The 26,133-nt window shown below is 45.9% G+C and overlaps 1 protein-coding gene across 3 annotated transcripts in view; it reads left to right on the top strand.

The window, feature by feature from the left end:
* GLYR1 (glyoxylate reductase 1 homolog) overlaps positions 1 to 26,133 on the top strand; it is a 36,304-nt gene that overhangs the window by 7,446 nt on the left and 2,725 nt on the right. The window contains exons 4-15 of one of the 3 annotated variants that reach the window (XM_061207839.1): positions 5,111 to 5,249; positions 5,792 to 6,034; positions 9,647 to 9,733; positions 10,653 to 10,709; positions 11,443 to 11,493; positions 11,583 to 11,656; positions 14,691 to 14,790; positions 20,054 to 20,146; positions 20,838 to 20,939; positions 21,651 to 21,813; positions 22,132 to 22,311; positions 22,629 to 22,753. In XM_061207839.1, the coding sequence (XP_061063822.1) occupies positions 5,111 to 5,249; positions 5,792 to 6,034; positions 9,647 to 9,733; positions 10,653 to 10,709; positions 11,443 to 11,493; positions 11,583 to 11,656; positions 14,691 to 14,790; positions 20,054 to 20,146; positions 20,838 to 20,939; positions 21,651 to 21,813; positions 22,132 to 22,311; positions 22,629 to 22,753 (1,414 nt within the window). Of the gene's footprint in view, positions 1 to 5,110; positions 5,250 to 5,791; positions 6,035 to 9,646; positions 9,734 to 10,652; positions 10,710 to 11,442; positions 11,494 to 11,582; positions 11,657 to 14,690; positions 14,791 to 20,035; positions 20,149 to 20,837; positions 20,940 to 21,650; positions 21,814 to 22,131; positions 22,312 to 22,628; positions 22,754 to 26,133 lie in introns of all 3 variants that reach the window. The other 2 variants (XM_061207838.1, XM_061207837.1) reach the window with 2 other exon arrangements.

Here is a 26,133-nt window from a genome sequence, read left to right as displayed (position 1 = left end):
CAAAAATTCAGAGGGGAAAATAACTTCAGTGTAATTTTGCCAACTCCACCACATGACCACAACCAAAGATTAAGTCTCAGGCACATGATGGCCCACTTCGAACAGGTGGCTGCTCATCAGAGAAGAAACTGAGCTCAGGGTTTAAAAGTTTCATCAGTGGCCGTGAATGGCAGAATGGAGGGAGTTCATTTAGTTTGCAGGTGCTCAAAAAACCACCAGAAACAAACCAGTTCAAAGAATACTGTGGGCAAACAATGGGTAAATCCCAAACAAGAGTTTCTATAGCAGTCTTTGCATCTGATCCTCACAATAGCTCTTTCAGGAAACGTAGTTTTTCTGGTTCTTATTTTTCAACAGATGTAGAAAGTAAGAGTCAGGAAACATAAGGATTTAAGTGATAAGATGTCCAAGGTCCCAGCCTGAGGTACTTTTTACATCAAGCTAGATATAAGGTGGGACAGCCTGGTTGTGAGGTGCCTGAGTGAGTGCTAAAGTAACTTCTAGAGGGAATGCCCTGGCGGTCCAGTGGTTAGGACTCCTTGCTCTCACTGCCGAGGGCCCGGGTTCAGTCCCTGGTCGGGGACCTAAGATCCCACAAGCCTCGAGGTGCGGCCAAAAAATTTTTTTAAATAATAATAACGTAACTTCTAGAGAAGTTTGTGGCTCATAATTAGAAGCACAGCAGATTGGAACCATCTGAGCATCCCCTTTTCTTTTCACCTGGCACCTGATTAACCCACTTTCCCTGTATCCAACACATGCAATGGTTGGAGAATTGAGCCAAGCAGATAGTGAGAGCCACTGCTCCAGTATTTGGAGTGAGCCAGCAGTGTCCCTCTGCCAGAGCTGAACAGTAGTTATCCTAGAGAGCTCTGAGCAGATTCTCCCCTCCCAGCGCCAACAGCAGCTCCTGTCCTACAGATGACTCCCTTCGTGGCTGAGGCAGTGGACCCCAGGAATAGGTGTTATGCATGAAAAGAAGTGGCTGGCCATGTTGGTGTTGGCAGTGCAGCTTGAGAGCCTTATCCAGCATTTGGGAATGTTTTCAAGTTTTGGAAACAAAAATCTTCTAAATCTATTTTCTCTGCTAGTCTTTGTTTTTTGGGGGGTTTTTTTAACTTTTTTTTTTTAATTTATTTTGGCTGCGTTGGGTCTTCATTGCTGCACACGGGCTTTCTCTAGTTGTGGCAGGCGGGCTTATTGCTGTGGCTTCTCGTTGCAGAGCACAGGCTCTAGGCGCACGGGCTTCAGTAGTTGCAGCACGCAGGCTCAGTAGTTGTGGCGCACGGGCTTAGTTGCTCTGCGGCATGTGGGATCTTCTCGGACCAGGGCTCGAACCCGTGTCCCCTGCATTGGCAGGCAGACTCTCAACCAGTGCGCCACCAGGGAAGCCCGGCAGGCGGATTCTTAACCACTGCGCCACCAGGGAAATCCCTGCAAGTCTTTGTTGATGTCTGTATGATAATCAGTTGCTTGAAATTAACTGAAATTGTTAGTTATTTGTTTTGTGGCTTTTTTGGTTGTTTTGTTTTTTGATTTGCATTTTTTTGAGTGTCTTGATTTCTGAATAGCTTAGACTTGGACCTGTAACACCTCAGTAATCCTCAGCCTCTTTCATTGGTTTAAGCGGGGAGGGGGCAAGCATAGAAATTATTTATTAAGTACTACGGTACTCACCGAATCCAGATGGAGAGGCGAACACACATCTCTGACCTCATCCTTGTTCTCACCTGTGGGCTATGCTTGCATGTGTGTACTCTCTCTCTCCCGCCCAGGTCATTGTTGCTGTGAAGTCTGAGACACATAGACGAGGGTGCCTGAGATTGTTCATAGACTGGCTTCTTTACTATGATATCATAGTTTAGTTTTAATTTAAGGGGAAGGCAGGTCAGAATTATGGAAGTGTTTGAAAATGTGAAATTTTTAAATTTATTTTGAGTGTATAATCGGAAGGTGGCTTAGTGGAAGTTTTATATTCTCAAATGGAAGGCATTTGTAGGAGGTGTATCAGAAAACCAGGGTAAGTTTGCTGCTCTTGGCCGTGTTACAGGTGCTGTTACACAGGCAGCCAGGCAGTAGCTACCCACCTGAGCAGACCTACACAAGGAAGTCAAGGGGGAGAACCCTCTGGGCAGTCAGAGTAGCCCATGTGCTACAGCAGAGGCCTTTATCGTTGATACGTTGTTTTTTAGGAGTAATAGATACTCATGGTTTCCCCGCAAATCAAGCTGTAAACCGTTGAAACAATTCCATTCATCCTCATCCCTCAGACACCCAGTTTCTGGCCCATAGGCATCCAATTATACTAGTTTCTTATGGCAAGTCCCTCCAGAGACACTGCGCATCATCAGGAAGTTACATGTTCCTTTTTCCTCGTCTTTACACAAGTGCTTGCATACTACACACACTGTTCTGTATCTTGCTGTTTTCCACTTAGCCAAGTATCTTAAGGGACCTTCCATTTCATTCTTTGTAATGATCTCACTGATTGCCAGTTAGCTTGTTTTCGGGCATTTACTTCTACAAACAACGTGTAATTAACTTCTTTGTATATAGAAGCAAAGCCGGTTCGTTAGACACAACTTGACTAAGCCTGATTTTTTTGACTTCCCAGCCCACAGCAAATTGGTTGGAAAAGGTACAGCTCCACCTAGGCATTGGGAGCTCGTTAAGAGGGAAATCACAAGTTACAGCTCATATCAAGCAAAGAAACAGAACAGTCACTTTAAAAACATACAAACAACAGCAACAACTACAAAAAGCCTCTGCAACCATACATTATTTAACCCAGAGGTCGGCAATCCAGCCCCCCTGAACGTGCCTAGAAGGTGTCATTTACTAGGTGATTATTGAGCACCAGTTGCATGCCAGGCCCCACCTGATGGGCCTCAGTGGATGGAGAGTGGGGCTTATTGAAGCTCCAGCTGAAATTCAAGCTTGCCGTTTTTAAGGAGACAGAGTTTTGCAATATAGCCTTCAGAGAGAAAATTATTGAGATGGCCGGAGTGAATTTCAATTCATCTTGCTTTCAAGAGATAATCTTCCTAGGGCTCCAGTGGACTGGCTTTTTATTTACTGTTTTTCTGACGTGACAGGATGTTTCTCCAACAAGAGGTTGATTTCTTAAGTAGATTAACATTTCTTGCATTTATCCTATTGAAGTCCTATTTATACTGTCAGTTCTTTTAGCAAACTGTTTTCACTTTTCAAAGATGGTCATAAGAGGAAAATTTTAGTATCTCAAATGCCAGTCTTTATTTAGGATGAGTGGATTTTGACTATACTGTTCTCCTGGCAGAAGTCAGTAATGCACTTAAAATGCTTCAACTAACAGATAGGCATGGATTTATTAGTGCTTCCTCCACAGATGTTCTCACCTTTCCACTTGAATCAGAGGTTCATGTGAGGGGGTTGAGGAAGAGGGAGTTAGGGATTCTTAGAGTCTCTTGTCCCATCTCAAGGGACTCAATGAAAACCGCCCAGTCTTTCTTATGCTAGGAACTTGGGTAGGTCTCAGCTTCTGACCTGAAGCTCAGAGAGGGTTGAGGCTTCTCCTGAGGACTGTGGGACTTTAAGCTTCATCACTGATACTTGTGTCACCTTAGAGCTGCCATTTAATCTGAAAGTTTGACTTGCTTTTCAGGGTGTGTCTGGCTTTTCTTCTGATTGCTCTGGTGGTTTGTCCTTAGAAATGCTATAAACGCACTTGCTAAATAATGTGGGGTCAAAATTTAATTCCATTTTTCCTCCTTGTAGATCAGACCCATTGGGTCTGTTGTGTCCAATTTCAAACCTCAAGATGAGTTGGTCACTAGAAAGGTACCTGCTTACTTCATCTCATTGGAGCTCTGTGCAATAAGACCAGCGTCTGAGTGCCCATTCACTGTTTCATTCTCTCTAGTCTTGTTTACCCATAGATAACATGCCTAGTCCTAGTTTGCAGACTGATGGTTCCAGAGATTGTGTTTGTGCAGACCCATCATCACAGCCATTAGCACAACCACTCAAAGCACAGGTGGCTGTTGCTGGGTTGGTAGCTCTATTTTTATGTGCAGAGGTCAGCACTTTTACTGTTATTAGTGAATATTCTCTAGCTTTCTCTAAAGGAAAGAATCCTAAGTTAGTGTGATAGCCCAGTTTCTATATCCTTGACTTGACCCACTTTTTCTGAAGGTTATGCTGTGAAACCTCTGAGTATTACATGGTAAAATATGTAAATCAACTCTTACCTTGCCAAGCCTATAAAATTCTCTCCATTATTACTGGTGTTCTGGAAACTGAATGTCATTTAGGGAAACCACAGAAGCCAGCTGGGGCAGATTTATGCAGGTTAGTGTGGTAGGCCAGTTATTCCAGAGTTGATGGCTTTTTTCATTTTCATGTGTTTTGCATTGGTGGTAGGAATTAAAAATCGGAAGAGATTGTTCCCCTTCCTTTAATCTCAAGTAGAATCTTGTTTTTAAAAGCCTGCTTTTGTGACTACTGCCCTTGTTCCAATGTGTCACAAGTTTTGTGTGGTTTAGTAGCCCTGGGTACAATCATTTATGAACAAATATAGGCTCCAAGGCTGCAAACATTTGTAGAAGCAGCAGATTTTTGAAGATGTTGCCTTTCTTTAGCCCTCGTAGCATCCCACATTCTCAGTGGATTGACAGGTCATCATTCTGGCTCAGACTCTTGACGGACAGTGATGCTGCCGTGGTTGATAACGCTTCCAAAAGCCCTGATTCCCTGGGATCCACGTGGGGCCATTTGTACTGTGTAGTGAGAATGGGAGCACATCTACAGGTTTCCTCTGCCCTGAGCTAGTGGCAGAGTGTGTGTGTTTCAGTGTGGAAGGCTGGTGAGTAAGAGTGGAAATAACCTGCAGTGCAGTGATTTTATTTGGAGGATGCTGGTTTTGGTGGTGGTGGTTTGACTTGTTTCAAGAAAACATACTTTTAGGCTCAAGAGTTTGGGGTGGTCAATAGCATGTTTTGAAAAAAAATGGCAGGCCTGTTTCAAAGTCCAGTTAAACCAAACAGGTATTTGCATTCTGCTGGGGTGAGGTCTTTGATACTTTTGGGCATAGGCAGTGTGGATCATATCCTTTCTCTATGTTTTCTGCCAGTGCCTGGATCAAAGTGGAACAGCTCAAGCCATATCATGCACATAAGGAGGAAATGATAAAGATTAACAAGGGGAAACGATTCCAGCAAGCTGTGGATGCCGTAGAAGAGTTCCTCAGGAGAGCCAAAGGGAAAGACCAGGTGAGAGGCTCCACGATTCTCACTTTATGCCGACTCCAGACTGGTTATTTTTGCATAGTAACTGACAGATTAAATATCGCCCAAACCCGAAACTATTCTTAATGCAATGCCAGTGGAGAGAGAGCTACTTCAATTCTAAGGTATCAGCATTTTGCTAATCAACTTGAAACTCCACGCATGTGGCTGACCTTTCTGGAATAGATTGTTGCTCTTAGGAAAGTCTCTTGGACCCAGGAGAAGTATCTCAGCTTTTGAGTGTAGCACAGGCCTTCTCCCTTTTATAGCATGGAGATTAGGAGCATGGCCTCTGGGCTATATCCACTCCCTGGATGTAAATCCAGTTTGGGGACTGTGGGCAAGTGACTTGAATTTCTTTTTCAATCCACTTCCCCAAATATAAGTGGAGTTGACAGCAGAGCCTACTTCATAGGGTTGTTGTGTGGATAACACGTAAAGCACTTATCACAGGGTGTGGCTCCTGTAAATCGTGGTAGTGATGGTGGCGGCTGTTGTGGTTATCATTATTATTATTAAACTTTCAGACATCATCCCACAGTTCTGCTGATGACAAGAATCGACGTAATTCCAGTGAGGAGAGAAGTAGGCCAAACTCAGGTGATGAGAAGCGCAAGCTTAGCCTGTCTGAAGGGAAGGTGAAGAAGAACATGGGAGAAGGAAAGAAGAGGGTGTCTTCAGGCTCCTCAGAGAGAGGCTCCAAGTCCCCTCTGAAAAGAGCCCAAGAGCAAAGTCCCCGGAAGCGGGGTCGGCCCCCAAAGGATGAGAAGGTTTGTTTTATCTCTGTAGCTTCTGGGGTTAGTGACTTTCTTTTGTATACCGGAGAGCTGAGCTCTACGGTATGCTTCAGCTCCCTGAATGGACATAGAGTCCTCTGCTATGTGCTGCCCTAAAGAATTCTGCAGACCAGGGGAGGGGCACGGCCTGGATGCACGGGTGGACCAGATGGTCGAGGGAGGAGAAGGGTCCACCTGAGCCAGCGTGCAAGGGCTGGCACTGGAAAGGGCTGAGCAGGAAAGAAGGGAAGGCCTTCCATACACAAAGGGCACAGCCCACCTGGGCTAGATGTTGGCATGCAGAGTCTCAGTACTGGTAGAAGACAGGAAGGAGAGCTGACAGGTAAAGATAGGTTGTCACCCAATTGTGAAGAGCCTTGAGGTCTACTTAAGCAGTGTTATACTATCATGGAGTCAGTAGGGGGCCGTGAAGGTGTTTGAGCTGGATGTGGAGGTGGCAGTGTGCGCCCAGCTGTGTGTTAGGGATCATGGCAGGCAGAGAAGAAAGGCTCAAAGCCAATGAGAAGGGTAACTTCAGGTGTGCGTTCATAAGGAGCTTTCCTTGGTGGGGGTGGGTGGTGGGTGGGATAGCAAATATTGAAAGGAACTGTGTGAGAGGCACTTCAGAGGAAGAGTTCATAAGATTTGGTAACTGGTTACATATAGGGGATGATGGGAAAAAGGGAAGGGAGATGATTTCAAGTCTGTGCCTGGGGAAATGATGATGCCTTTTTTCTGAGCAGAGGAGTAAGGAGAGGAGCTGGCTTACGGGACAAGAGGACCAGTTCTGTTTTGAGTGTGATGCATTTGGAGTGATGTCTGGACTGCCAGGGAGGCTTCCAATAACATAGGATGGAAATGTAGATGTGGAGGAGCGAATATCTAGAGAGGACGTTGGATCCATGAGACCAGATAGGGATTGTCTTAGGGGGAAGCAAGGAGAGAGAAGAGTGAAGGGCAGAAGTTGGCTTTGCAGAGAGAATGCACATAGCTCAGGGTTGGAAGAAGCGGGCAGAGCCGGCAAAGTAAAGTAAAGCAGAAATAATATACCTCTCACCTTCTTCCCAAAAAGATTTGTGTATGAGTCTTAGAAGCCAAGGGAGAAGAATTTGAGGTGAAGGGGGTAGTCTGTCAAAACACAGGGGAAGATTGTTAGAGCAGGATCAAGGGGTTAGAAGCCAGATGGCTGGCACAGACGGGTGATGAGGCTGTGATGAAACGCTGAACGTCAGATCAAAACTTGCAAGTTCAGACACCAGTGAGACCAGGCAGGGATGGGAGAGAGTGCTCAAGCAGGAGGTTGGGCCGAGAGCATTAGGGGTGGCAGCGGCTGCTGTCTGGGGAGGCCAAGGCCCCCACCTCAGGGTTACAGCCAACTTTTGCCAAATCGTCTGGTTTTTCTCAAGAGAAGCTGGAAATACAGATTTTTTTTTTAAGTGAAATGTTCCAGTTTTAAATGTTAGAAGCTAACTCAAATTTTTAAAACACTTTTAGGTCGAAAGGAACATCTCTCTGGACTAGATTCAGCCTGTCAGCTGCCACTGTGCAATCTCTGCATTAGAGAAGGTCCTTCTCGCTGTTAGATGACCTAAGACAGAGAGTAGATGAGAGCAACTGTAGCGGTGGGGACAGCCCGGGTGACCATGAGTGCAGGGAACCTCTAGCCAAAGGTGGAAAAAGTTTAGAAATTGCCAGGAGCAGTGCGTGAAGAACTTTTCAGGGGGTATCATCTGATTTGATCCAATTGAATTGATTTCCTGGGGACCCACAGAAATCTGGGCTATCAGGTTTTATACTGTTCTCCAAATTCATGCTGTCTGGTGTCTTAAGCCATGGATCTCACCAACTCCTGTGCTCGCCCTAGAGAGAAACAACTTCTTTTTGGATAAAGGGAAGTATAAAGGAGAGGTTAGGAGGAGGACCTAGAGTTTGAATCATGACTCCGTGACTTGTTACAGTTGTGCAACCTTGGCCAACTACCTTTGCCTCAGTTGCCTTGTCTGGTCATTGAAAATAATAAAGCCTCTTAGGTTTAAGAATTAAATGAGTAACCCAAGCCAAGTACTTAGTGCCTGCGACACTATACATTTGATGAACATTGTACATTTATTATTTTTTAGCAGTAGCCTGTTGTGCAGTGAGAGTGTGGTTGTTCTAGTGCAACCCCAGGGGCTGCTGCCAGGCTTACTTGTAGGGACTCCTCACAAAAGAGTGTGTGTTGCTATAGTAATTGTCATTTGGCTGGCGAGCTCCTCTCTGGAACAGCACAGTAGCCTAGCTTATAACTGGGCAGAGCCCCAGATGATTGCCGTTCTGGGCCATAATTCTCTGTCCCATGAGGATTAACTGAAAAGCCCGACCTTGATGGCAGGGGTGTCGATTATGTGCGGGAAGGCGAAGGCTGGGTTTGTGTCTAGACTCTGTGTGGGAGCCGTGTGACGGGTGCACACTCACCCTCTCTCTGGGGCTCTTATTTCTGAGTCCTGAGCTGAGAACTGCAACTCTGGGCACGAACCATCCGGACAGGACAGAACTGTCCGTGGCTCTCCTAAGATCCAGACTTGTGCAGAGAGCAAGGAGCCAGGAGTTGAGGCCTTTGGTCAGTACTGGACAGAGAGCTGTGTTCTCGCCTTACTCCCTTCTGTTGTTGTGGCCTTAGACCAGTCACTAGGCTGGTGACCATTGACATTTAAATTAATTTACATTAAACCCAAATTAAAATCCAGTTTCTTAGTCACACTAGCAGGTGCTCCATAGTGACATGTGACTCGTGGCCACTGCACTAGATACAGTGGAGTCAGAACGTGTCCGTCATGACAGAAACTTCTCTGGGACAGTACTGCACTGGGCCTCTTTTTTTTTTTTGAGCGTCTCCACTGTGGGCCAGGTGTCTAGGGATAGAGCTCTACAGCTGATCTGCTCTTGCCTCTCCACCACAGATTTGACCTCATGTCCCTCTCCCCGTTTGCTGTCTTCCAGCCTCGGTGGCCCTCCTTGCATTTCCCCTCGGCTGTCTAGTGGAGATCTCAACATGCCCCACTGAGCTCTTGACTCCCCCACCCAAATGGTTTCTACCGTCTGTCTGGGGAGAGAGCAGGCTCCTGGCTCCTGACCATCCCGGGTTCTAATTCTGGCTTTGTCACTTAGCAGCTGTAAAAAGTTGGGCAGATCTCCTCACTGCTCCATGTGGCTTTCTTAGTTTTTTTTGAGATATGGTGGATTCCTTCTGAAGCCAGTACTGTTGTCTTAATGTTCATTATTTGCCATAAGGAATTTTCTCTGTGACCTGCTGACCACACTACAGACCACAATTGGGCTTTCCCGTTACCTCCATCCTTATGAAATTTTGGCACAGGAACACATTTGTTACTTCCAGAACAGAGAAGAAGAAAGGCTCCCTCTGTGTTGACAAGAACTTGCCCTGTTTCTCCCGATGGACAGTCATCAGAGCCGTGCCTGGGGAGACCGTGGAGCCGGCAGGGCTAGTTCGGGGTGGAGTGTGACTCAAGGGAGCAAAACAGTGAAGAGGTGCTCCCCACGTTAGGCGGGAAGACACCTGCTCCTGAGGCGCCACAGCGTTTTGACGATCTGCCTTTCCCTCTGTAGGACCTCACCATCCCCGAGTCTAGTACTGTGAAGGGGATGATGGCCGGACCCATGGCCGCGTTTAAATGGCAGCCAACCGTGAGCGAGGTAATAACCTCTCCCGTGGGCCAGGAAAAGCCCAGCCTCGGAGCTGGTTTCCTGGCCTGACTGTGTGATGTGCTTTTCCTTTCCCCCACTTTTCTTGTGTATGAGGCTTTTTTTTTTTTTAATTGCCAAACAGTACAGAAGTGAATGAGTTAAAAAGCACAGGTCTCCACCCTGGGGCATCCTGACTGTTAAGCTTGATGTAACTCACTCCAAACCCTTTGGCGCACCCACTTAACCATCATTTATATAATCACATACCCATGTTACAGTTTTTACTTTCGGGAGTAGTGTTGGTTTTCACAAAAGTGGGATCATTCTGCAGATTTTTTCCACTTGGTACTTTATAAACACCCTTTCACTGTATATACAGCTTTGATGTTTGGTAGCTGCACACTACCTTATCCTTGGGGTGGATGCACCGTCCCCCTGTTGCTGGGCCTACTTAGGAAAAGCCCTTGACAGTCCTGCAGTTGTTGTCTCCTCATTTCTGTTAATACTGATCCTCAGTGAGTCAAGACACTCAAGGGTCTGGCACCAGGCACAAGTGGGCCAAAATCCTAAGATCAGAAAAGTCTGAGAATTTGGTTTGGTCTGCTGGGTCATCCAAAGTGACTGGTGAATGATGGATTTAAAAAATAGTATGCTTTTTAAATATTATTCCAGTGTTTGGGAATAACTTATCCACCAACCTGGCAGAAACGTTCATTCTTTTCCACTTGAAACCAGTTTTCCTCCAGGTAGAATGGGCATCGTTTATGAAAGGCTTAGACCAGCAATGGGAGAAGAGTTTCCAGGCAGTTGTAAGAATGAGCCCAGCTCCCAGAGGTGTTTCAGCCAGAGGAGAAGCTGGTTATCAGGTAGAAGGAGGTGACCTTTGTTGGAAGATAACTTGTTTTATTAAGTCATTTTCTGGTTTCAGCCTGTTAAAGATGCAGACCCTCATTTCCATCACTTCCTGCTCAGCCAAACCGAGAAGGTAAGTTTTTCTTTGAGGTTCTTCATCCTTGGTCAGGAGCTGGCCTGAGGGGAGAGTCCTGCTCCTTTGGAACCTCACCCTAGTCTGAAAAGTTAGACTCTACCTGTACTGCTGCCCAGAGCAACTAGTTAAGTTTAAAAGTTACATAGAGGACCACTCGTGAATCAGGCACTGTTAAGATTAAAAATGAACCCAAAAAAGCTTTTAAAACTTAGTGGCTGTGTGGTTGAGACATTTGCGGTTGCCTTCAGAGTCTAGGATGGAAATGAAACCTCAGGAGCTGTCGACCACGCACAAGGTGGCCAGTGCTGCTGGATGAAGGCAGTCTCCATGAGCCCTGAGAGTGTGGGGGGAGTTTCCCCAAGTGTCTACAGGGCTATCGGTTAGGCTGAGCCCTGATAGGATCTGCTGATGGTATGTGGCCTTGGAGTTGGACAGATCTGTATTCCAGGCCCAGTTATACTGACCAGGTCTGTAATTCTGGGCACATGACTTAACACCTCTGATTTTCAACGTCATGACCAGCAAAAGCATCTTGTAGAGCTGCGTGAGAGCTGAATGAAGTGACGCAAGTTAACTTTTCATGTGTGGTTTGGAATTCAGTAAGGTTGGAAACCAAATAAGTTTTTGATGTTAACTTCCCGCTTTGGACCTAACCTTAATAGGGAAATCGTAATGAAGACTGGTTAAATGTTCAGTTTAATAAGTGGTTTTCTCACTTCTTCTTTATTAGCCAGCTGTCTGTTACCAGGCAATCACAAAGAAATTGAAAATATGTGAAGAGGTACGTAGGTTCCATGCCTCCTCATTTTTATTTTCATCAGGGCCTCACATGGACAGGCTGACCTGACGACTTGTGCTTCCTTCCCCTAGGAGACTGGGTCCACCTCCATCCAGGCAGCAGACAGCACGGCTGTGAATGGCAGCATCACACCCACAGACAAAAAGTAGGACCTTTGATGAAGAGGCTTCCTGTGCCTCTGGTTCTGCTGGGGCCAGAGGGTGACCTCAAGGTGGCTTGTTAAGGGTTGTGTCCCAACCGTTGCTGGGACTAAATGGAAAGAGAAAGGGAAAGTTGTAATTCTTACGACTTGCCTAGGAGTAATTTGACTTGTGGGAGACAGAAGCTGCCCTATTAATGTACTGTGGATTTGGCTTCGTGCTCACTGGTGAGTCTCCAAGCAGGGAACACTTGGATCAGTGGTTCTCAGACTTGCCTGTACCTCAGAATCACCTTGGGGAATTCCCTGGCGGTCCAGTGGTTAGGACTCTGAGCTCTCACTGCCAAGGGCCCAGGTTTGATCCCTAGTAGGGGAAGTAAGATCCCACAAGCCTTGCAGCATGGCCAAAAAAATAAATAAATAAAACAGCTAACTTTAAAAAAAAAAAAAAAGAATCACCTGGAAGGCTGCTCATAAAGCACCGATTGCTTGACTCCACCCCTAGGGCTTCTTGACCAGTAGGTCTGGGGTGGACAGATTCCCAGATAGCTGCTGGTGCTCATCAGGAGACCACACTTTCAGAACCACTGTCCTTGGCCCTGGTGGGGGCAAAAGATGAAGGCAGCGCGTTGTGCTGCCTTCCCTGGCTCTCCCTGCTGTCGCCTCCCTGTCCTTCCTGCGCACCTGCCTGCTGCCCTCCGCCCCAGCCATACAGGTGGGGGGCTTGACTGTGGTCCCCAGGCCTTAGCTTGCATCCACACTCGCCTTTGCCTCGATTCTCACAGCCAGTTTTGTTGATGGAAAGGGTTCTTGAAGAAGGAGCATTCTCTTGAAGTACGTAGCTAAGTCTGAATCTCCCATCTGAGTCTTCTGTAGGGTTCTTTCTCAGACTGAAAACAATGTCTTTTACATTATTCATCACTTTTTGTACTATTGAAGTCACTTGTTCTGTCAGTTATATTTAGTGAACTTCCGTAGTGGAGTGAAGGAGCTAGAGGCATGTTATATGCTAATAAAAGAGGAATGGGTATTGCCCACTAAATTAATGAGGATTTTGTTGGCTTTTTAAAAAAATCCAGCTCTAGGCCAAGGACAGAGTCCAGTGTTTTCTCCCATCCGTCAAACCCTTTGTTAACTTGAGTGTAAAGCCAACTGCAGAGCCGACCAGCTGCATCGTACCCAGTCCACCTGGTCCACATTGTCTGTCTCGCCTCAAGGGCACCATGAGGGGCTGTCAGTTGCTGTGTTTAAAATGCATAAACTTTATCCCCAGGTCTTCTCGGTGTCCTGGAACACCAAGAAAAGGAAAGAATTAGTCTGTCATGATTTAGAATCATAGGGAAAACTTGTACTACCCAGATAGCTGTGAATGACAAAAGATACCTCCTTGTTTTTAAGCTTTGGCTTGAAACTTAGTGGTCAACGGTGCCATTTGGTGAGGAAGGTGGTGGGTTCCATTTTCAGCATTTGATTCAAATGACTTAGAGCAGGCTGGGACAGAGAGTATGAGAGTGCATATTCCAGCAAGGATAGGGGAACCTCTGAGCCAATTTGCAAAGGTGGCTGCAGATATGACTTCCAGGAGACTGAAAATACTGAAAGGATAACACAGGTCAAAGTGGAGAAGCTGCAGAGGATCTTAGAGTTGAGAGAAACACAAGCTGAAAACAAGAACATTAGGTAATAAATGAAGAAAGAGGGCTTCCCTGGTGGCGCAGTGGTTAAGAATCCGCCTGCCAATGCAGGGGACACCGGTTCGAGCCCTGGTCCGGGAAGATCCCACATGCTGTGGAGCAACTGAGCCCGTGCGCCTTAGAGCCCGCGAGCCACAACTACTGAGCCCACGTGCCGCAACTACGGAAGCCCACGCCCTCTAGGGCCCACGTGCTGCAACTACTGAAGCCCACGTGCTGCAACTACTGAAGCCCACGCACCTAGAGCCCATGCTCCACAACAAGAGAAGCCACCGCAATGAGAAGCCCGCGCTGCAACAAAGAGTAGCCCTGGCTTGCAGCAACTAGGGAAAGCCCGTGTGCAGCAACGAAGGCCCAACGCGGCCAAAAAATTAATTAATTAAATGAAGAAAGAGGCATTGTTTAGCCATGTCTCATGCAAGGAGAGTTACAGAAGTGCAAGAACCAAGAAGAGACATTTGGGCAAGGTAAAATCATCTATAAAAGCATGTAGCAGCTCATAGCCCCCAAGTTCTAGGGGTTGTAGGAAGGAGCAAGCTGTAGGAAGTGAAGGTAAGCCGAACATACTGTCCACCTGAGTGCTTCAGTCACAGAAGGATCATAATGGGCTTGCAGTTAGAAGGCGTGGTGGAGAGAAGGACGGGCCAGGGTAGAGCAGCAACGGGGGGAAAGAGGTTCAGGAGGAGAATCCATGCACTGAAAAAGATTGGTTCCAAAGCTCAGGTGAGGCTTTGAAGAAGCGGGGCAAGGCCTGTCCCTGCTGACGGCACGAGGAGTGCAAAGGTGGTACAGGGCGTGGAGCTGGAAGGGGAGGTGAGCACCAGGATGCCGACTCCTGCAGTCAAGGAAGGTGGCTGGCTCCGCACTTACTGCTCCTGTTACTTGTCATGGATCCCAAGGTGCTTTAAATTGGCATCTCAAGGCCTAGGACTCGAGGTGGCTGATCGGGAACTGTTGCGGGATCTGAAGATAAATGTCTGCCTTCTCACTGTAATGGAATTGTAAGCTCAGACCTTCTATCAAAGCAACAAGGAAATGATTTGGAAGATTTGCCATAAACCATATGAGTCATACTTCTTGCAGTGGCAGTTGAGGATTTAAAAATGCCTGTTTAAACTTACGAACACTTTTGAACAGTGGCATAATAAGAAAAGGCACGCTTTACCTGCACTACCGCTGGCTCTGCAGTGGTGGTGTCAGCACACCACAGAGCAGTGTTCCTGGTGGTCTGAGGTGAGGCTCCCCAGGTTTATGAGGAAGCGGAGCCTGTGTGGCATTCAGGATCTCACCCTGTCCTCCCCCACCCCAGCCCCCACCTTGAACTGATCAGTCTCTCTCTTTTTCAGGATAGGATTTTTGGGCCTTGGCCTCATGGGAAGTGGCATCGTCTCCAACTTGCTAAAAATGGGTCACACGGTGACTGTCTGGAACCGGACTGCAGAGAAAGTAAGCATTCATAGTGGTGCTTGTTGGGTGGGGTGGGACAGAGCCTCAACCCTTGGGGTAACTAAGGATAGGAATCTCCCTCCTGTCTCTCTTCATTGTTCTGCATGCCATGGAGTAGAAGCCAAGCTCTTAGTTCAGGCAGGTGGGGATGTAGATATACCAGTGTAGGATGTTATCATAAAAACTAAACATTTAAAACACCCAGGGGTATAAAATGAAGTGGAAGTTTTCCCCTCTCTGCCGTTACCTGAAATAAGTAATAGGAAAAAAACCTGTCAGGTTTTTCCATGCACGTGCAAGAGGTGTGTGTGTGTGTGTGTAATGAATTCATTGATATGGAGAGTATCAACAGATCTCCTTCGTCCTTGTTAATGGCTGCACTATGTTCTGTGTTTGGATTGTATTAACAGCACCGTGCCGTAGAACATTCTGTGGTGAAGGAGATGTCCTATATCTGCACTGGCCTGTGTGGTAGCCACTGGCCACATGTGGCTCTTGAACACTTGATTCATGGCTAGTAGACTGAAGAATTTTAAATTTTGTTTCACTTAAAAATAAACAGTCTCCTGTGGCTAGTGGCTACCATATGGGACAGGACAGGTTTAGAAGTTCTTAACCTAAGGTGGTCCATGGATTCAAGGGGTCTGTGCATGCCCTGAAATGGAATTCCAAGTCTTTTGTAATGGAGAGAGGCCATGGCTCCCATCAAGTTCCCATCCAGGAAAAGGTAAAGAACCATAGTCTAGGACTTACCTGGTGGTGCAGTGGTTAAGAAACCACCTGCCAACGCAAGGGACATGGGTTCAAGCCCTGGTCCGGGAAGATCCCACGTGCTGCGGAGCAACTAAGCCCGTGCGCCACAACTACTGAGCCTGTGCTCTAGAGCCCGTGAGCCACAACTACTGAAGCCCGCACGCCTAGAGCCCGTGCTCTGCAACAAGGGAAGCTACCACAATGAGAAGCCCGTGCACCACAACGAAGAGTAGCCCCCACTCGACGCAACTAGAGAAAGCCCACGTGCAGCAATGAAGACCCAACACAGCCAAATAAAATAATAAATAAATAAATAAAATTAAAGAAAATAAAGAACCATTGTCTAAGTACCAGAAAACTAAAGCACTGTACTTGCCAGGAACAAAGAGACCAAGAAAGAACCAGGCTCTTGAGGAACAAGGTGTGGCTAAGCATGTATTTGTGAAATGATGGGGTGAGCATCCCGTGTGTGCAGCAAGGTGAGAGCTGGAATGAAGGGAGGTAGTAGAGCTGGTGGATTTGAATTAACAAAAATGTTCTAGGCAAAGTAAGAAGTTCACTTTGTTAAAACAGTCCTTTTCAAGAATAATAAGGAACTGGTTGGAGAGTTGAGGGAGCCTGGGAGAAAGGGCACTGAAGGCCATGCTAAGAGATGTGGGCTTCAGGTGCTGGGCATCGGGTAGGTGCTGCGGGGCCCTGAGTCAGGAGTGAGATCTCAGGGGCCCTGTCGGCAGATATTTCTGATTCAAGGCCAGGGTAACCAGGAAATCTAGACATGCATACTTGCAGAACATCGGTAGAATCTAAGGGTTTGCATTATACGTATGTTCCCATTTGATAGAAGTGCCTCCGGTCATCCTGTTTTCTTGATTGGAAAGCTTAATTGTTATAAACATGGCCATTCTTTCCAGATTAATTTATGGGAAGACAGTAGAGCAAAGCAATTATGAACTTGGGCTTGGAATCAGACAGCTCTGCCGCTTACCCTCCTATTTCTTTCAAAAGGAAAAATCAGAAGAAAACAAAATTAAATATTAACATAGATCTTTTAAGTCTATCTTTTTAAGTCACCAAAGAAAAGGTGAATTTTTTTTTAATAAATTTATTTATTATTTTTTATTTTGGCTGCATTGGGTCTTCATTGTTGCACACAGGCTTTCTTTTAGTTGCGGCAAGCGGGGACTACTCTTCGTTGCGGTGTGCAGGCTTCTCATTGCGGTGCCTTCTCTTGTTGCCGGACCACAGGCTCTAGGCGCACGGGCTTCAGTAGTTGTGGCTCACGTGCTCTAGAGCTCAGGCTCATTAGTTGTGGTGCATGGGCTTAGTTGCTCCGTGGTATGGAGGATCTTCCCGGACCAGGGCTCGGACCCATGTCCCCTGCATTGGCAGGCAGATTCTTTTTTTTTATTATTTATTTATTTATTTTTGGCTGAGTTGGGTCTTTGTTGCTGCATGCAGGCTTTCTCTAGTTATGGCGAACAGGGGCTATTCTTCGTTGTGGTGCGCGGGCTTCTCATTGCAGTGGCTTCTCTTGTTGCGGAGCACGGGCTCTAGGCATGCGGGCTTCAGTAGTTGTGGCTCGCAGGCTCTAGAGTGCAGGTGCAGTAGTTGTGGTGCACGGGCTTAGTTGCTCCGTGGCATGTGGGATCTTCCCCGACCAGGGCTTGAACCCCTGTCTCCTACGTTGGCAAGTGGATTCTTAACCACTGCACCACCGGGGAAGCCCAAGATGAATTTTTTTTTAATTAATTTTTATTGGAGTATAGTTGTTTTACAATGTTGTATTAGTTTCTGCTGTACAGCAAAGTGAATCAGCTGTACGTATACATATATCCTCTATTTTTGGATTTCTTTCCCATTTAGGTCACCACAGAGCATTGAGTATAGTTCCCTGTGCTATACAGTAGGTTCTTATTAGCTGTTTGTTTTATACATAGTAGTGTATATATGTCAGTCCCATTCTCCCAATTCATCCCAGCCCCCCATGAATAGTTTTTGATAATACTCCTCACAAAAAAAAAAAAAAAAAAAAAATTGAAAGGTACGCCAACTAGTTTATTTTTTAGTTTTTGGAATTTAAAAATTTTTTATTTCTAAAAATTTCCCGCTACCCTAACAATTTTTGTGTATTTTTCCCTAGTTTTTGTGGGGGGTTTTGGGGGTTTTGTTTGTTTGGTTTTGGTTTTTTTAAGTATAGTTGATTTACATTAGTACATTAGTTTCAGGTGTACAGCATAGTGATTCAGTATTTTTATGGGTTATATTTCATTTAAAGTTATTATAAAATGATGGCTATATTTTTCTGTGCTGCACAATATATCCTTGTAGCTTATTTAGTTTATATATAGCAGTTTGTACTGTCCCCTGCTCCTATTTTGCCCCTCTCCAATTCCCTCTCCTCACTGGTAACCACTAGTTTGTTCTATGAGTCTTGTTTCTTTTATTTATATTCATTTATTTGTTTGTTTTTTTTTTTTAATTTATTTATTTATTTTTGGCTGTGTTGGGTCTTCGTTTCTGTGCGAGGGCTTTCTCTAGTTGTGGCAAGTGGGGGCCACTCTTCATCGCGGTGCGCGGGCCTCTCACTATCGCGGCCTCTCTTGTTGCGGAGCACAGGCTCCAGACGCGCAGGCTCAGTAGTTGTGGCTCACGGGCCCAGTTGCTCCGCAGCATGTGGGATCTTCCCAGACCAGGGCTCGAAACCGTGTGCCCTGCATTGGCAGGCAGATTCTCAACCACTGCGCCACCAGGGAAGCCCTATTTGTTTGTTTTTTAGGTTCCACATATAAGTGATAGTGTAGCGTATTTGTCTTTCTCTGACTTATTTCACTAAGCATGATAATACCCTCTAGGTCCATCCATGTTGTTGCAAATGGCAGAATTTCATTCTTTTTATGGCTGACTAATACTCCTCTGTGTGTGTGTCTCTGTGTGTACATCTTTTTTTTTTTTTTTTTAATCAGTCATCAGTTTTATACACATCAGTGTATACACGTCAATCCCAATCACCCAATTCAGCACACCACCATCCCCACCCCACTGCAGTTTTCCCCCCTTGGTGTCCATACGTTTGTTCTCTACATCTGTGTCTCAACTTCTGCCCTGCAAAGCGGTTTGTACCACATCTTCTTTATTCATTCATCTGTTGATGGACACTTAGGTTGCTTCCATATTTTGGCTGTTGTAATGCTGCTATGAACATTTGGGGTGTGTGTATCTTTTCGAATTAGTGTTTTTGTTTTCTTTAGGTATAAAACCAGGAGTGGAATTTCTTGTTAAAGAAATAGTATAGTAATGATTTAAAGATTTTTAAGTAGCTCACAAAGGGGAAACAATTAATAAACAGAGGTATTAAAGAGATTCAGTAATCAGGAGTAATCAAAATATATCAAGCAGAAAGTTGCCATTTTTGTCTTGTTAAATCATCTAGTAGGACAAATTCTTAATGTATTTATGTGTACTTTGTTGTTTTTAAAAAATGTGCTCTGTGTTGGTGATTTGAGACTTTGCCAGAGATCATTATAAATGGACACAGCCCTATTCGAAAGCCATTTGTCTACATTTTTTAAAACCATTTTCGGAGCCTGTCATATTCTACTTACAGAGATCTAAATTCAAAAAATAGAAGAGATGTATATTTGTTGGGGTCATTTATAATTAAAATCAGGCCAGATATTGAACTGCAGGAGAGCCATTAGGTAAATTAAGGTATATCTCTCAGTGGAGTATCCTGCAGCCATGCATTATAAACAGTAATTATGAAAGTCTATAATATTGATAGATGTAATCATATAAAATATTAAAAATTAGATGCAAAATTATAGGTCCAAATTATTCTAAATACTTTTAATGCCTTTAGAAAAAGGAAATACAGCAAAATGTTAATGATGTATTTTTGTTATGAGATGTTCTAGGTGATTTTAATTTTCAGAAAAGAAAAGTTAGTGCATATAGACCGCCCCCAGAAACAATTCAGTAAGGAATGGCAACCTGTTAGCCCCAACCCTGCTTCCCCAGCTCACAGGGCACTGGGTAGATTTCACCACAGCCAAGACAGCGACAGCCACAAAGAGCTGCAGACAAGTACTATTCACATCCTGTTCTTCATTCAGGAAACCTTCAGCAGCCGTTTGTTTTGTGCTTCCTGTGAAGTAGAACATGGAACATCCTCCTAGGCAAGACTGGGGACTTCCCTGGCAGTCCAGTGGTTAAGACTCTGCGCTTCCACTGCAGGGACGCGGGTTCAATCCCTGGTCAGGGAACTAAGATCTCACATGAGCGCGGCCAAAAAAAAAAAAACACAAGACTGTGCTTTAGGGGCTCCCGTCCACTTCCCTGAGCAGTCAGACTACCCGCTGGGGTCCCTGGCTCACAGTCTCAGCTTCCTGCCTTGGAAGGCCACTCAGGAGGACTGGGCACTGCATCTCTGGCCTGGCTGGTGTGTGTGTTGTGCACTGCCTGCAGCTCACATTAGGATCTGTGACTTTTGCAGTGTGATTTGTTCATCCAGGAGGGGGCCCGCCTAGGAAGAACCCCCGCTGAAGTCGTTTCAACTTGTGACATCACGTTTGCCTGCGTGTCGGATCCAAAGGCAGCCAAGGACGTAAGGATCCCCTCCCTCCCCTCAGCGTCTCAGGTTGTGGCTGGGAAAACTGGCTGGCCTCCTCCCCTTCTCCCCTGAGCACTGAGTGAGTGTCTGCATTGGGGGAGGGGTGGGCAGTGGATTTCCCATTTGTGGGCCATCTCCCATTGTGAAGGGTGTTTGCATGGATTGAATACAGACTTCCTTTAATTCAGAACAAAGAATGAAACTGACTAGGGTCCCTGAGGTCTGTGCTGAAATGTGAAATGGTTCCTGACAGGCTCATGTATTCCTGTTGAGCTGGAAGCTTTGGTGTGCCTGTGGTCCATGTGACAAGTTCCTATGTTTAGCTATCGCTGTATTTGTATGCTTTAAAAGTTCAAGTGCAGTAGTCATCTTGTTAAACTCATGACTGGACTAATCCAAGTAAATCCAAAGAAGCCAAAAAAAATAAATACTGAGGTTCCATCTTTTCAATGGGAGGTTTTTAATAAAAAGAAACACATGTTCTTTTTGAAGATAAATGGGAGCATACCATAAATTCTCCTCTTTCCCTTGCTTATTTACATGCTCTTCCCTTTTGAGCCTTAATATTTAGCTTCTATTTGGGAAATGAGCCAAAAAATCAACAGGACACTGACCTTAGGTCTAAGGGGCTCCTGGGTGTCTGGCTGGGAGCCTGGGCTATTGCTTCTCCCTTGTGTCCCCACAGCTGGTGCTGGGCCCCAGTGGTGTGCTGCAAGGGATCCGCCCCGGGAAGTGCTACGTGGACATGTCAACAGTGGATGCTGACACAGTCACCGAGCTGGCCCAGGTAGCGGCCTCATTTGGGCTGGCCCTCCAGCATCCTTTCAGTTGGAGCCCAAGACCCAGGCTAACCATGCTGAAGTGTGGGCAACTTAGTTACTCTAGAGCCAAAGCCAGAGACTTTGGGACTAGCCTGTCTTCACTCTCTGCCTTCAAATCTACAGCTAGTCTGAGTGGCTGTGAAAGGAGACTTGTTTCCTGGCTGGGATGGGCATCAGGTCCTATAGCTGCCAGCCTCTCAGAAGCAGTCTAGGCTGCCAGCAGGGCCTTTTTGATTTAAGCAGCTTTCTACAGATACTAGCAGAGTATTCCACCACGCTGAGCCACTGGGCCCAAGTGAGGGGGTGGTGATTTGTGGCCCATGTGCATTCTAAGGGTGGCTGAAATCAAGGTAGGACAGTGTCTGTAGGAAGTGTGGTCGACCACGCCATTGGCATTGTCATGTTGGTTGTAGTCTTTGGTCTTTGTGAGAAACTCCGAGTAAATGGGAGCCTGTGAGGACACCCCAGCTTCTCTCTGTCTACCGCATGTGATTCAGGCACCTGGTGGAGGACAGTCTGCTGACCCTCCCAGTGTCAGTCCAGCACCTTGGTACGGGCGTCAGCTTTGGGGCCTCGGCGTGGAGGGTCAAGTGCTCCTGCCCCAGTATGCTCCTTGCTTCCTGCCCAAGACCTTCGTGAGAGGCAAGGCCTCCAGAAGCTGTGACTTTCCTTTCCAGGTGATTGTGTCCAGGGGGGGCCGCTTTCTGGAAGCCCCGGTCTCAGGGAATCAGCAGCTATCTAATGATGGGATGTTGGTGATCTTAGCGGCCGGAGACAGGGGCTTATATGAGGACTGCAGCAGCTGCTTCCAGGCAATGGGGAAGACCTCCTTCTTTCTAGGTAACATGCCTGCCCACCTGTCGGGCCACTTCAGGCCTGGAGGCTGGGTGGGCCACATCCCCTCTAGACCGCCCTGATGACACCGTCAGTCCCGCACGGCCTCTCTGCCTGGGGCCCCCGTGGGAAGGTTTCCTTTGACTTGCACAGTCAGTGCCTGGAAGGAGGAAGAGCCAGAAGGGTCAGAGCCAGTTCTGTCAGGGGCAGGTGAATGGGGCCTCCCCTGGGTGTAGAGGTGGGTCCAAGCAGGGGTGAGGGTGGGCAGAAAGTTCCTCCCCACAGGATTCTTGGGACGTGACCACGATTCTTTGCCCTGGGCAGGTGAGGTTGGCAACGCAGCTAAGATGATGCTGATCGTGAACATGGTCCAGGGGAGCTTCATGGCCACCATCGCTGAGGGGCTCACCCTGGCCCAAGTGACAGGCCAGTCCCAGCAGACACTCTTGGACATCCTCAATCAGGGACAGTTGGCCAGCATCTTCCTGGACCAGAAGTGCCAAAGTAAGTTGCCTTTGGCCTCTCTTTTTGCGTTGTAGTTTTGGTTGAAGCTGGGAACTGGGTCAGGCAGATGTCACAGAACAGTGTCTTCTTCAGGGACTCATTGTGTGTGAATGATGCACCCACTCCAGTCAGTCCAGGCCCCCAGTCAGAGAGCGTCCAGAGACATGGTAGATAGGATTTGGGGGTACAGGCTGGGGACTTGTCTCTTGGGTGTCTGAGGGGGAGGAAATGCTAGGTATTGACCTCTGACAGGACTCCAGGTGGTTTCTTATTTAGGATCCTTTCAGTTCTTCTGATGAATGACTTTCCCTCCTCAGATATCCTGCAAGGAAACTTTAAGCCCGATTTCTACCTGAAATACATACAGAAGGATCTCCGTCTAGCCATTGCGCTGGGTGATGCCGTCAACCATCCGACTCCTATGGCAGCTGCAGCCAATGAGGTAACAGCAGGAGGCCTCGGTGCTAGTCCCAGCAGCCCTCCTTTGTTTCCCTTGCACTCCTCCCTCTGCTTACTTTGGCTTGGCTTGGCTCTGCGTCTAACCTCTCAAGGTGGAATCTTAGGTTGTTGATTTCAGACCTTTTCTAAGTATGTTTCCTCCGAGCCATGCTTACTTCCCTGGGAGTTCTTCTTTGACCTGTGGATTATTTGTCAAATACAAATAAAAACCCTGAAGGGTTTCCTAGATACCTAATGGTTATTGATTTCTAATATATCTCTGTGATCCAAAAAAATATACTACATATGGCTTTTAACTGTTTGCATTGATTCAGACTTGTTTTGTGGCTCAGCAGATGATCTGTCTTGGTGGGTGTGCCATGTTCACTTAAGAAGACTGCGTGTTCTGCAGTTGGGTGCTGTGTTCTGCACATATCAATTAGGTCGAGATGGTTGGTAGTATTTTTTCAGATTATCTTTACTGACCTTTTTCTCTAGTTCTTTCAGTTGCTAAGAAAGGGATGTTAAAATATCCAGCTGTGATTGTGGGATCATCTGTTTCTCCCTTTAATTCTGTCCATCCTGCTTGATGTCTTTGTTATTGGGCTCTTAGCCGTTTATGATTGTTATGTCTTCTTGATGAATTTGCTCTTTCGTTATTAAGAAATGTCCATCTTGATCTTTGTCTTGAAGTCTGTTGTCTGATTTTCATGTGGCTGCTGTAGCCTTCTCATGCTTACGGTTTCCATGTGATGTATTTTTTTCCATCCATTTACTTTCAGCCTTTGTTTTTAAATTGTGTCTGTTGTAGACAGTCTGTAATTGGGGCTTGCATTTTTATCCATTCTGACAGTGTCTGCCTATTAATTGGATTGTTTAGTCCTTAACATTTTTTTTTGAATGACGTTTATTAAGCACCTACATAGGTACTTTTTGGAAACAGTTTTTTAGAAGTTCAATTTTCTTATCTCAATCTGATAGAAGTATAAGCTTAAAAAAAAAAAACAGCTGAGCAATATTTGTCTTTACCATAGAATTACAATAAAAACTACATTTTGGGCTTCCCTGGTGGTGCAGTGGTTAAGAATCTGCCTGCCAGTGCAGGGGGCACGGGTTCGAGCCCTGGTCCGGGAAGATCCCACATGCCGCGGAGCCTCTAAGCCCGTGTGCCACAACTACTGAGCCTGTGCTCTAGAGCCCGTGAGCCACAACTACTGAAGCCCGCACGCCTAGAGCCCGTGCTCTGCAACAAGAGAAGCCACCGCAATGAGAAGCCCGCGCACCGCAACAAAGAGTAGCCCCCGCTCGCCGCAACCAGAGAAAAGCCTGCGCACAGCAACGAAGACCCAACGCAGCCAAAAAATAAAATAATAAAATAAATTTTAAAAAAAACTACATTTTGTGAAATACGTACATACATGAATCACACAGATTCATTTATTTTAGAGACTCTGTCTTCCAAGTGCTGTAAGCTATATGCATTTTTATTCAGGTTAAATAGAGGTCTCAAGTGGCTTGTTCTATAGAGACAAAGAAGAAGTAAAACTACACAGTACTGGGGAATTCCCTGGCTGTCCAGTGGTTAGGACTCCTTGCTTCCACTGCTGGAGGCCCAGGTTCCATCCCTGGCTGGGGAACTAAGATCCCGCAAGCCACAACGCAGCCAAAAATAAATAAATAAAAAATACACAGTACTGTTCTTTTCAGACCTGCCTTTTCATAGTTTATAATCATCTGTCCTTGAATTCTGTGTCTCTGTCCTTCCTTTGTGTGTCTGAACATCTCAGAGTACTTGTTTCACTACCCAGTTTGCAGTACAATTTCAGGTTCCTCCTTTCTTACCTTCAGGTTCTCTCTTGGCAGTGGAATTCCTCGTGTGTTATATAATTTTTCATTGATGAGTTTGTAACTGTGGTTACTTCTGAAGGGTTCCATGGGGGCTTGTGTTGGGAGCACTTCTTTGTGAGGTGATTTCCACTTGCCTCTCCCCTGACTACAGGATTCGTTGGCTTGGAAACAGAGATTTTGGTTAATTTCTTGATGGAGCACGGCACTTTCTGGCCACTGTTTGGAGTTCAGGATCTTGAGGTTAACTGGTCCATTAACATTTAGTCTTTGTCTTGAAGTCTATTGATATGTGGTTGGATTTAGAGCTACTCTTTTATCATTTGATTGCCATTTGTCCCCTCTGGCTTTTGTTTGTTCCTCCTTTCTTTTGGGATATCCTTTTTTTGGGATATTTGAATATATTTTAGAATTCCATTTTATCGGGACTTCCCTTGCGGTCCAGTGGTTAAGACCCCGCCCTCCCAGTGCAGGAGGCCCGGGTTCAATCCCTGGTCAGGGAACTAGATCCCACATGCCGCAACGAAGATCCCGAGATCCTGTGTGCTACAACTAAGACCCAGCGCAGCCAAATAAATAAATAAATATTTTTTTTAAAAATTCCATTTTTATCTATTGGCTTTTTAACAGTGCATCATTTTTCTTTTGTCTTTGCTCTGAGGATTGCTATACGCATCCTTAATTTCACATCCTAGATTAGACCTCTTTACATAAAACGTAGATGCATTTGCCTCTCCCTCCCTCATCCTTCAAGGCAGGTTTCTCAACCTGGGCACTGTTGACATTTTGATGTGGGTGCTGTCCCGTGCATTGCAGGGTGCTCAGCAGCATTCCTGTCCTCTCCCCACTAGATGCCGGTTGCACCCCACCCCCTAGTTCATAGACGGTGTCTCCAGGCATTAACCAAATGTCACTCCAGGTGGGGAGCAAAATGACCCCAGCTTGAGAACCCCTGCTTTAGGGTACAAATGTCCTATGTGTTACATTTGTCTTTGTTTTAAACCCACCATTGTCAGAATGTCTTGCTTTAAGTAGTCATATGTATTTTAAAGAAATTAAGAGAAAAAATAAGTTCATATTTCTCTAATTTACCATTTCCAGTGCTTTCTTTTCCTTTCTGAAGAATTGAATTTCTCTCTGGTATTGTTTTCCTTTCAGCTGGAAGAACTTGCTTTAGCATTTCCTGAATGCAGGTTTGCTGGCAATGATTAAGTTCTCTTTTATCTCAAAAGGTCTTTATTTAGTCTTCATTCTGAGTTGACAGCTACACCTGAGCTGTAGTGGACATCATGTTTAGAAAAAGAAAAAAATGCAGCCGGCCAACTGTGTGGGAGGAACCTGTGTCCAGCTGCATTTTTTCAACATGACTGGATGTTGTGCTGACCTTGTTGAACGATGGCTTTTTAATTTTTCTCACACTCTTTCATATTCATCTAGTACCTTTGGGGTGGCTGTTAATTGCCAAGCACCATTCTAGGCTCTGGGGACACAGGGTGCAGCCTTCTTTTCCTTGTAGAGCTTACATTTTAATGGAAGGAG

This window comes from Eubalaena glacialis, chromosome 13, assembly GCF_028564815.1.
Source record: "Eubalaena glacialis isolate mEubGla1 chromosome 13, mEubGla1.1.hap2.+ XY, whole genome shotgun sequence".
Classification (NCBI taxonomy): domain Eukaryota; kingdom Metazoa; phylum Chordata; class Mammalia; order Artiodactyla; family Balaenidae; genus Eubalaena; species Eubalaena glacialis.
The sequence above is the reverse complement of the archived record's forward strand: the minus strand, read 5'-3'. Positions and strand labels throughout refer to the sequence as shown.